The 12,140-nt window shown below is 38.0% G+C and overlaps 1 protein-coding gene across 6 annotated transcripts in view; it reads left to right on the forward strand.

The window, feature by feature from the left end:
- Positions 1-12,140, forward strand: part of MYLK (myosin light chain kinase) — a 187,910-nt gene that overhangs the window by 128,021 nt on the left and 47,749 nt on the right. For all 6 annotated transcript variants that reach the window (XM_071746633.1, XM_071746635.1, XM_071746637.1 and 3 more), the window contains one exon: positions 362-448. In XM_071746633.1, the coding sequence (XP_071602734.1) occupies positions 362-448 (87 nt within the window). The remainder of the gene's footprint in view (positions 1-361; positions 449-12,140) is intronic.

Genomic DNA, 12,140 nt, shown 5'->3' on the forward strand with positions numbered 1-12,140 from the left:
CCAGTGTCTAATAATATTGTCTGGGAAAGATTTAAACATACTGAAGAAATGCTCCTCTTCAAAATTGTAATGTATTCTACTTAGTTAAAATAGATCTTTCATCTCAGAAGGTGCCTCTTATCTGTTTGCTTTCTCAGGTACAGTGCAGGTGTTTCACAGAGGGCTTCTCCCTCTCTGCTCTCTCTCCCTTTTAGAATGTAACATTCTCCAGCAAGTCTGAGCAGAAAATCTTAAACACCAAAAGGACAGCAATTTCCTCTAACACTGCCACAAGATCCAAACTAAACTGTAGTTAATAGGCAGCTTTTTCACTGATGATTTTAAAATAGTATTTGTATTTTATTACTTGTTTTGATTGCAGATGCCTCATCTGCAAAGGCCTCAAAGCCTACTGAGAAGAAGACCAAGAAGCCTAAAACCACACTTCCCCCTGTGCTGCCAACAGAAAGTAAGTGACAGTGTTTTTTAATTATTTCCTCTTCACTGGCAACAAAAGAGTGGCTTGGGATTCTGTGGTCATTCCCTTCTGCTTGCAGGCATAATATCAGAAGCTTGTGGTGTTTTTCTTTAACCCTTGCACATAAGTCATGTGAAACGAGTTTTTGCCTTCTGGGGATTTGAAGTCAGTGCTGAAACTCTGCATTCTGACCTAGCCCACTCTATTTTCAGTTTTCCATACTAGCAAAGTAAGTTTATGACACAGATTTATTTCTGTCTGCCTCTCAAAGAGCACAGAAGTAGTTTACTTCAAGTAGTTCACTTCAAGGTATATTGTGTCCTGTGTAAACTATATACTGTCTTACCAGTGGTAGGCAACAGATCTTGACTGAAAGGTCCTGTAGCATTATCTGCCTTTTTTTTTTTTCTTCTTCTTTTTTTTTAATTTTTTTTTTCCTGGATTTGGTGAATTTTAGATTCCTTGTTTTAAGCCTAAATGATTTACTTGCTTTTGTTGCTTCCTGAAATAACAGATCAGCTATAAATTCTTAAATTCCCATGTGTTCTCCTTTGCATACTTGCATTTGATTAAGAGGAAACTTTAAGTGGTAAGGAGAATACAATAATGTCATTTTAAAAATTCCCAGTATGACTACTACTTTTGAAATTTAAGTGTCTGTGGATACAAATATCTCTTTAAATTGAACACCAGACATCAGAAGTTGTCTATCTAGGATCCACCTTGTGAGTTCATAATGAAGATATAAAGACATGATTCTAATGGAAATCAGTGCAGTTTTGCTATTTTGTCCTGATTGATGATCATGGGTAAAACCTGTGCTTGTGGACTGTTGACTTGCCCTGAGAGAGAGCTGTGCCCTGAGCTACAGCTATTTCTTAGTTACTGGCTGAACTTAACTTTCCTCCAACTTCAGGGTGTGGGAACAGTCAAACTGACATTCTCCATCTCAGCACCTGCACTTCAAATGCTGTGAACAATCTTAGCAATTAAGAATAATAATTTTTTCTTGAACAGTAGAAGAGAAAGTTTAGAAGTCATTTGAAGCTCCATGGGATAGTACTCTGAGTAGTGTTTTCTGTGCACACAAATGCATACATTTCCTCTCATCCTCCCAGCAGTGTTATTAATTGCAGCTTTCCCAGGAGGAACTGGGAGTTGGAAACTAAGTCTAAATATGCAGATATATGACCTGATCCACATCCTGCTGAAAGCACTGCTTGTCTTGCTGTAGATTGTCATGGAAATTTGATATAGGTAGCAAAACAGAAGCTAGCAACTCTAGCTTAAAAGGTTGACATACTGGTGAATTTTTTTAAGATTGCTCCATGGCATGTTATATCAGTGATTAAAGTTCTTCAAATTCTCATGAACTCTATTTTCAAAATACTTTAAAACATCTTTCCTGCTTTACTGAAAAAATCAAGGTAGCCAGAGAGAACATTAGGAAACTGGGTTTTGGATGAGCTCTTTGAAAACTTTAGAAAAATACATATTTAATTTTAAAAGGATTTACCTTCTGAGATTCCACAGGTAATTTTTTAACATCTCAGACTCAGTCTTGGAGTATTTGTTCAGGCATTTGTCTGCCTGAGCAAGTGGTATATTTGTACATTTGTTAGGGGTGAAATATACAAAACTGACTATGAACTAGACTTTACAGTTTCAATTTAAACTGAAATCCTTTTAAGATGCAGAGATTTTAAAGATCCTTACATGAAATAGAATGGATTTATCAAGTCAGATATTTGTGTATCTTTACTGTATTTCTCTCAAAAAGAAGCTTAGGAATTGATGACTGTAAAGTAATGTCCCATTCTAATAAGGAGATAAATTTTTAACTTTAATCTCTTTCACCCTTCGTTGCCACATCAACTCAGCAGCAGCTGTAATGGCAAGTAGAGCATAGGGAATAATATTCAAGAAACAGAGAACAAAAATTTCTACTATTTCCCATTTAATAAAGTCTGAATTTTGAATAGTGAATTCAGTCAAAACAGTATATACTGCATGGGGTATAGTGATCATACTCTCCATCATTTTTAGAAATATTTCTCTTGCATATTTCCTGTAAGAAGATGCCAGTCAAATTTCATGGTTAGAAGCTATGTCAACGTTTTCTCTCTTCAGGTAAATTGTAAATGAACTTTGGTTTTTGCCATAGTTGAAACCTTCAGGAAAATAATTAACTTTTAGCTCCTGAAAGCAACGATCAATACATTTCCTTTTGTGAAAGAGAATGAATGTTGCCAGGATGTCTATTTGTAGAATTCATCTCACTGTTAGACTAATTGCTGACCCAGATCATTTGACTTCTCATTCTGACAATGTTATTTTGTTACTGGGAGCTTGGGTTTTGTAAGCTGCAGAAATACAATAGTGAGCAAAAGTTTGGGCATTATGTCCTTTGGAATGCAATACAAACCAGACCCTGGTTTAGAATAAGCATTTACTCAGAAAAATACTATGAAGGCAGCTTTCTTGAGCTCACTGTCTCTGAATGGATGCTTGTAGTCCTTGTGTGCAGAATGATTGCTCACATTCTAGCAAATGAGGAGCATTATGATGTATTTCTTTTTGCTTACAATTAATATTCTGTCACCAGAATACAGTAGTAATTATGAGTTTATAGAATGCAACTCAGTAATTTTAATGAGAAAAAATAATGTTTCTGAGAACAATAAAGAGATGCAGCTTTGCATCTGAGTGAAATAAACCCTAAAGAAGAATGGAAGAAGGACACCTTGTTTTTTAATGTTGGAATTGGTTCATTCTTCACAGACTGTGCTGACTTTGGTTGAGGCACTTGCATCTTTCCTAGGTGGATGTGAAATGAAAAGTTAGAATAATAAAGTGTTACGTTTCTTCTGTGTAGATCTAAAAGACTAAAAGAGGCAGTGGAAAATTGGAACCTTTCATTATTTATCATACTGCATACTCCATGCTATGGCAGAACAACCAGTAGATAAAATAAGGGTCTTCTAGTTTGACACAGCCCTGCAGCAGTGCTAAGCTAAGAATTCTCATCACTTGAGCATTTTTCTATGGAGCTTTGACAGCATCTGCTCTGAAGGGTTTTGGGCACCCTATTCCCATTGAAATCAGAAGCTACTTCAAATCAGACTCTTTTTAAAGAAAATCCATTACTATTCCACACTTCCAAGTGTAGGTTGGAGACTGACCTATTAGGGAGCTGTGTGGAGGAAAGGGACCTGGAGATCCTAGTGGGCAGAAGGATGACCATGATCCATCAATGTGTCCTTGTGGCCAAGAAGGACAATGGCCTCCTGGGTGTATCAGAAGTTGTGTGGGTAGTAGGTTGAGAGAGGTTCTCCTCCCCCTCTACTCTGCCCTGGTGAGGCCACATCTGGAATATTGTGTCCAGTTCTGGGCTCCTCAGTTCAAGAAGGACAGGGAGCTGCTTGAAAGATGCAGAGCCACAAAGATGACTGAGAGAGTGGAACATCTCCCTTATGAGGAAAGGCAGAGGAAGCTGGGTCTCTTCAGCTTGGAGGAGACAGAGGGGCAACCTCAGTAATGTTTATAAATATGTAAAGGGCAAGTGTCAGAAGGATGGAGCCAGGCTCTTATCAGTGATGACCAGTGATAGGACAGGGGATAATGAGTGCAAGCTGGAGCAAAGGAGGTTCCGTGTAAACATAAAAAAAAGTTTTTTCACCCTCATGGTGACAGAGCACTGGCACAGGCTGCCCAGAGAGGCTGTGGAGTCTCCTTCCCTGGAGACATTCAAACCCACCTGGACACGTTCCTGTGTGACCTGCACCAGGAGATCCTGCCCTGACACGGGGTTGGACTCAATTGTCTCTTGAGATCCCTTCCAACCCCTGACATTCTGTGATTCTGTGATGTGGTAACACTGAGGACCAAAGCAGGAATAAATCATAGCTTAAACAATTAACCCAAGATCACACATTTATTTGCAGGCCTAGAACTGAACTTCCTTGATCCTCAGTATTGTGAGTAGTTTGCATGTCTCATCCAAAATACTACAGATTTTTTAAGCTGAGATCCCAAAAATTTACATAAAATATGACTTTTCCAAAAAGAAGACTTTTTTTTTCTTTTCAAGATGTACTAGAGGGAAAATCCTATTAAAACACTTAGATGCTGTTTCTTCAACTTCTTCAGGGCTGAGCAGAGCAACATAACTTTACTATAGTAGGAAGAAACTTTATCCCAATTAATTCTAATGCTTGACAAAAAAGCCCTCCTAAATCTAAGCATTGGATTAAACTATTTGGAAAGAAATGCCCATTGGTTTTTGTGGGGCTAATTCACAGCAGTACTTGCAGTAAATGTTAAGAAATGGCAACTATCCCCTGTCATAATCAGTGCTATAAAAGCTAGCAGGATATCCTAGATTCCCTCATCTATGTAACACACTTGTTAAATCTGCTGCTCTCATATCTAAAACACATCCACTGGGGGTATGAACCAGCAGAGTTTGATGGCACAACTGTAAGTTCTTCTGCTCAGTTAAAAATTAATAAGTTACTTTAAAGAAAAGAACTTCCTCCACACACCTTCAGGAGTAGTATTTGGTGTTTTGCTAGTATAAATCTTTTATACTTTCTGCTATATAAAATCTGTTTGATTTCTTGTCAAACATATTTTGTTTAAATAATTATGCATCCTCTTGCTGATAGTTGTTAATAAAATGTCACCAGTGACACTGTCCAGATCAAATCCTCTGAAAGGCTGCACTGTTATCTTCCAAGGTCTGGTTTCTCAACATTGTTGACACTTGAACACAAGGCTGAGCAGTGGTATCTCTGTAGGAGTATGGCACAAATGTAAATCTGTCAGACAGGACTCCTTGTCATTTTGTGAATTTGTTTCCATAATGGGTGGGATTCTAGGCATTTTAATTATCATGGAAAAAATTACGAGTTTCTGGCCAAGTGATTAGCATACAGTTCTGTTATTCAATCAAGAAATCTTGTCAGAGAATCTGAGTCTACAGGCACCATTTTAAGAAAATATCATTAAAATATTAAGTTTGGTATGTCCAGTTTAGACAATATGTAACTAAACCGGGAAACACTTCGAGTTCTTTTTGTGATTTCCATTCTATCAGCATAATATGAAATACAGCATTGATGACTATAAATTTTTTCAGAATCTTCTTTTCATGTCAGATTGTTTTTTCCTCAGCAAAACCCTGCCACTTCTAAGGGAAGAACTCAGTTACTAAGGAAATAAATAATCAGGTCAGAGATGTTCTTTTAATTGCAGAAATAAGAGCACTGCCTAGCAACTGTGCTCTGGTGACTGGTGCGTCTGTTCTCTTTGGTCCTTCAGATAGTCTGAGATGCTTTTAAGGGTCAGAGTCTATTCAAGCCAGTTCTTTCAGTCCCATTAATTTCCCAGAAGGTCCATGCTGCTCCACTTCTGGCTACTGCAAACAGAACCAAGATACCTTCTGCACAGTGAGTGCAAGTACCTGGTGTGTTGGAACAACATGAGTTGGATTGCCAGGGAAGGCTCTGACCAAACTTTTTCAAGGAAAAAAAAAAAGTAATCTTTTTTCTATGAGAAGCTGAAACTTCCCCTTTTTGGATATGTAAATAAAATTTCCATGAGCTGCTTTTTAAGGCCTAGATATAATTTCTCTTAAGCTCTTAATGGTGCTGACTCCATCCCTCAGGACTGGGGTCCAAGGGTAAGTAGCTGTGGCACAAGGCCAACCAAACTAGCTGAAGGATTTAACCTGATGACTCTGAAGGCTGTTTGCTCCCATGAATGAGAAGAAAATCCAGTTACTGTTCATATAAAGATAGTAATGGAGAAACTCTACCTTATTGTGTAAATCTCTTCTTGATGCCCAGTTCAGCACTGCTCAGCTAATGCCAGGTTACCTGGCAAAGTACCTGCCAGGTTACTTTGCAGCTCACACCATACTGGCATTTTCTGAGCTACTGTTGGCACAGAACAGTATTTTCCATGTGCTTTTCATGCAGTGCATCCTACATAGCTCTATGTTAACAGAAAATGACAGAAATGTTTATTGACTGTCTCATGCAGAGAAAAATTAGTACAGTCTTTGCAACATGGCCTTGAACTGAAGAGATGCCATGCACCATCCATTCCCAGTTAAGTCATTGACTAGAAATTGAAGATCAGATGTAATAGAAGCATTGACCCAAGTTTGCTCTCTATAAAAAGCTAAAACCATTGGTTTAATTAATGTGCAAAAGCACATAACACCTAACTTCCCCACTGAAATCTATGGAGCTCCTGGATGTCCAAGTGACCTGACAGTATTTTCCTGCTTAACAGACTGGGTAGCACACTAGTACCTTACTTTGATTGCTGTTCCTACACACTCAGCCACAGCATTTTAGCATCTGATTGTAGCTGGTTTTGTAGGATATGAGAAATAAGAAAATTAAATCTATTTTTTAATAATTAACATTGTTGCCTGGCTTCCACCAGAGCCCTTAGTGGCATTCACATGACCTGGCTTATTTGTAAACCCTATTTGATGCTGGGTCTCTTCTGCACTTCTCAGATTTCCTTTAGTTGTGGAAATTGCTCAAACACTGTGCTGTAAAACTGCAATGGAATTGTTTCTTCCTCCGGCTGAGCTGCTTTAAAATACTAATTACTTTCAGTGCTCTGTGTGAAGCTCTGAGTGTGCTAGTATATTCTAGCTCTCTCTTGACTGAAATGCAAGAGTATTTCCTGGTTTTTTTATTTTTATTTTAAGAAGGAGGAGGATGAACTTTTTTTCAATTAGAGGACAATCTTCATGATTTAGGAACTAAAAATGGGAGGTTGCAACAGAATGACAGATGTTTTTAATGAAGAAAGCTATGAAAACGCATTCTGAAAAACACAAACTCAAATAAGTGACTTGTATGGCATTCAGTTTTCTAATTTCTGTTTGTCATCAAATTTAAGCAAATGTGCTTTCTATATTATAGTACTTAGATAATAAACAGTTATTTGGAAACAGTATGAGGAATTTACCCTTGGCAAAACAATGAAGCAGAACTGTTTAATCTTTCAAACCTTGATGAAGTGTTCAGGCCACTGGTGTTAGTGCACTGTTCCTTAATTTTTCTCTATAGCAATAAGCATAAGTTCATGAATGCATGAATAAATTGGGAAGCAATGATGTGCTGCCTTTTTCTAATACAGTTGTAGCCATTATTCTTCTGTTTCATCTTGTCTTTGCTAAGTCATACCTGTATTAAATGTGCTGTTAAGGAAGTCTGCCACAGAAGCAAGAATAGTGCTGAATAATTCATTGCCTTGACCACAAGGCCAAGTGTTTTACTTTTTCAGTGTGTGTAGGTGTCAGTCACTCCATGCTTTCCAGCATAGCAGTCAGTAGTGAAGCTTTACAGACAACAGTTGCCTTTGATTTGGACCTTGATATATCCCCAGAAGTGTCTGAAGGAGGTTACACTGCAATTCATTCACACGGGAGAGAGAGACTTCACAATGTCACATCCTACATGTCTGAAGCATTCAGATGAGATGGGGAAGAAGGAGCAGAGACTTGAACAGGGATTTTCCATCTCCTTTGTAAATATTCTTGTTACTGTGAGATCTGACATGTTACAGATGTGAATTCTTTTTTCAGTTTCTCTTACAGGAAACTGTAAAAAAAAACAAAAGAGAAAATGTTAAAAAGTTTACTTCCTTTCAGAAGATGAAATCTTGAAAATTTTGCATGAGGAGAACATGGTTTCCCACGTGACTATAGTATTATAGAGAATGTTACTAGCCCTTCTCTCACCCTGAGCTCAAATAAGACTATTCCACAAGCAGACAAGAGCAGAGAAATATCTGCCTTGTGATACCAATGGATTCAGGCATTTGTTGGACTTGTTTACCAGGTGCTGAAATCCATCACTATGGAAGATGTGCACATCAGTTTAGGTATGTCCCTCAAGGAAGGCAGTAGGAATTATGCACTGGTTGGAAATTCTATCTTGAGTACTGATGTTTTTTTCAGACTGTAACTGCAAGTTGTGCAGAGAGCCATTTCAGAGGAGGGCTATGCCTATTTTTAGTAAAATTCCAAAAAAGGGAAACAGAAAAGACAGACGGAGGCTTCTGAACATATCTGCTCTCACGAATTCAACATCAGGGTGAAGAATGGCCCAAGCAAATGTCCCACAGCTACCAGCCTATATGGGAACTTTCCTTTTTTTAGTTTATGTTATTTTCCCCCCAGACACAAGCTCTCTTAGAGGCAAACCTGCCTGGAAAGTTATGTAAATACCAGCCTTGCAATGTTTACATTAAGTTGTTTCTAGAGGCAGATACATTTAAAGGAATATTATGTCCTTTTTCTTCCAGGCTGTTTTTTAGCTTCAGCTTGTTTCAATGTAAATATCAAAAGAGATACAAACTGCCTTTAAAAAAAACAAACAAGCAAACAAACAAAACAAAAGAAAACAAAACAAAAAAAACCCAAAAATAATCACAACAGCAGAGACAGACTTGAACTAACATTTCCAAGAGGCTGAAATATTTTAATGAAAACAATCATTTGACCTTGTCAACTTTGGGTAATTTTATTGGCTTTTTTTTTTTTTCCACCATCTCCAGCAGCTTTTGAAACAAAAGTTGTGTTTCAAAAGATGCCTGAGATGAGCCAGTATTCTTAAGAAAGATCTAAGAGCAGCAGAGTCTACTCCATTTGCCAAAGAAGTCAGCTGCACAAACCCAAGGCCACATCCTTGTACTTATCCCCTTCCACACTGCCCCTGCTTTTCTGTTCTGGTCAGGGTTATTTGTGTCTGCAAAACAGGATATTCAGCCAGAACTTCCAGCAACCCCCTTGCAATCTACATGGTTTGATGAAGTCCAGTGACAATCTGTATATCCTCAGTTAAGTGAATGTAATGTCCTGGTGGGTAAAAACTAAAAATTAAACAAAAAAAATTGTATTTACATATAGAAAGCAGTATCCTAGCTGAATGGGGTGATTGGTTCATGTTCTTTGCTTTATTGCTAGGGAAATCCTAATTAAGGTGAGAGCCTTTTAAACTGCCTTAAGCATAGCCCTTAGTTACTCAAGGGTTAGGAGGGAAACTATACATTTATTCCACTTATAGGGTAAATGTAATCCCTGGTGGTTCACCATACATCCTATCCTGTATGGACACATTGTTCTTTAATAGCAATGAACTGAATGTCACTGACTTTGGTGAACGAAGAAATCATGTTATTGAGGTCCTTTCTATGATGAGCTCGGGGTGCCTGATAATAGGCAGAGAAAAGTGAAAGAGTATCTGGGTATGTAGACACATTCTGTGTATGTATTGCAGAAATGCAGAGAATGCCATTGTCAGCCAGGTGGAAAAAAGTCTTGAGATATTAAGAGACAGAGTGAAATGTGTACATTTGGAGAGAATGATGGCTTGACCAGCACCTTGCTGGGTAACCAAGGTACTACAGCAAATGCACAATGTGGGCCAAGGGGTGATAGCTGAGTGAAAATTATGCTGGATTGAGGGGTTTGCTTTTTCTTCTTGTTTCTCTGCAGTGACATTCCTGAAAATAGCAAAATAGCAATAGTATCTGTAGCCCAAGATGGCACTTGACAAACAGTGCTTCTTCCTCATCACTGTTGCTCTTTGCTCATATCAGGCTTGATGGAGCGTGGAAGTAATCAAATTGGTGTCGTTGCTTTATCTTACTATTAAAAGCCATTATAGTTTTGAGGAAATACCCAACTGCTATTTCATTATGAGCTTAGAAAAGAGGAGAGAATTTAAGATCGGATACAGGATTTACACACACAGGTATTTAAAATCACATAACTGAGTTAGTTTGCACAGGATTATGCATCTAATGAATGACTAATGAATTATTAATAGGGATGTTTAAAGCAGGTAATAGGGCAAAGTCCTCTCAGCTGGCACCTGACCAGATAAGTAGGTTGATCCATACAACAATGAGTACAGCCTGAAATAATTGAGTTTCAGCTCAGTGTGTGACCATACAATGACAAAGACAAAAGCTGCTTTCAAGACACAACTGGTTGCTCATACAGCTTGGGCAGGAAAGAGAAGCTGGAAATATATTTTCTGTCACTTCCTATAGCAGTCAGGTCTCCATGTCAGTCTCTCTGTGGGTCAAGTAATGGGTCCTTTTAGTGAGCAGTAGTGCACTCTGAAGGTCTCCATTTAAGCCCACGTGGAAGACATGGTAGAAAAAGAGACCTAGCTCATGGCCTGGGGGTCCAATTATATTGAGATAAATACCTCACAAGATCTAAGCCTTTAGCTACTTCTGTTGAGTTGACAGCCATAGATTGGAGTCTTCCTTGGGAGTTATCCAGCTATTCTTTTTTTGACTCAGTCATAAGTACTGCAAGAATATCCTACCTTATCTATATAAAAGCAAAACATACTTTCAGAGAAAATTACTGTGAAAGTTTTCAAAAAGAAGGTGGCAACAACTTCTGTGTTCAGTGCATAGTGGAATATTCCTCAGAATTAATTGAATAAATGCTGGCATTGGCAGCTAAATCATTATATATTTATTAAAGCATTTGGTGTTCTAACAACCTATGGTACATCAGTTATAACTCCAGTTACTCTAAAACTTAAAATCAGTCTATTGTTGAGATCTGATGTTAGAATTCCATGGTGGGTACACAACTCATGGCTCCCAATTCATGGGGCATCAGCTGATGTGTTCCCTGGGCATCATACAAAGGTGGCTGTTTGCTGTAGCAAAGTGGTCTAAAATAAAAGACTCTCTTTATTGGTTTGATGGATTTTTGAGGATATTTTTAGCTGCTCAGTGTCTTGCTACTTTGAAAGAGCTAAAGTAAACAGTGAACCAAAGAACTGAAATCTTTGAAAATGTTATGGCTGTTACTTGGCACCTATGTATATGCTGCCAGATATCAAAACCACTTAGCAGATATTGCCTCTGTTGGAGATAATAACATCTGATAAACCAGACTACTTCAATCCAGCTGCCTACTCAAGCAAAACAAAATAAGAAATATCCTTTCACAGCAGAGGTCATCCTCTAACAAGGATGCTTAGGATGCCAGATAAAAAGAGAGTGCTCTAAAAGGAATGAACCTCTCCATTTGTGGAATTTAGTGGTTTGAAGGCATCTAGACTGTTACATTTAATGGCCACCACTAGGCCTAACATCTATCAATTTGTCCTTTTGAACCTGCTTATGTTTTGTCTTGTAAAACATCACTTGTCTGTGAACCTAGCTTATACATGCTATATTTAAAAATACTTCTTGTTCCTTTTATGCCTTCTGCCTGATAATTTACTTGGGTGTCCTCTAGTTCTTCTTTTGTGAAAAATATTTAAAAGTTGTTTTCTACCTACCTGTCTTCTCTACTTTCTTTCTACCTGATGTCCACAATTTATTAGAACATTGTCTTCCCACTATTTTTGTGCCCAGGTTTCAAAATCTATTTTGAGTGTTTCTTCTCTGAATGTAGCACAATGTTGTCACTGCCTAGGGAAGAGGATGGGGCTGAAGAGTGATACTGGTGTTATCTGCCTGCATATCACTATTTCTTTGCTAGCTCACAAGTGGTGTAAGAAGTAGCTTGTGGTGTTAACTGCTCTGGTTTTAACTGACCTCATTCAGTATTGATTATGCTAAAATTTGAGCAGAAATTCATTATAACATGGATCTTGCTCTGATGTTTTCACTCCAG

This window comes from Heliangelus exortis, chromosome 6 (genome assembly GCF_036169615.1).
Source record: "Heliangelus exortis chromosome 6, bHelExo1.hap1, whole genome shotgun sequence".
In the NCBI taxonomy this organism is placed as follows: domain Eukaryota; kingdom Metazoa; phylum Chordata; class Aves; order Apodiformes; family Trochilidae; genus Heliangelus; species Heliangelus exortis.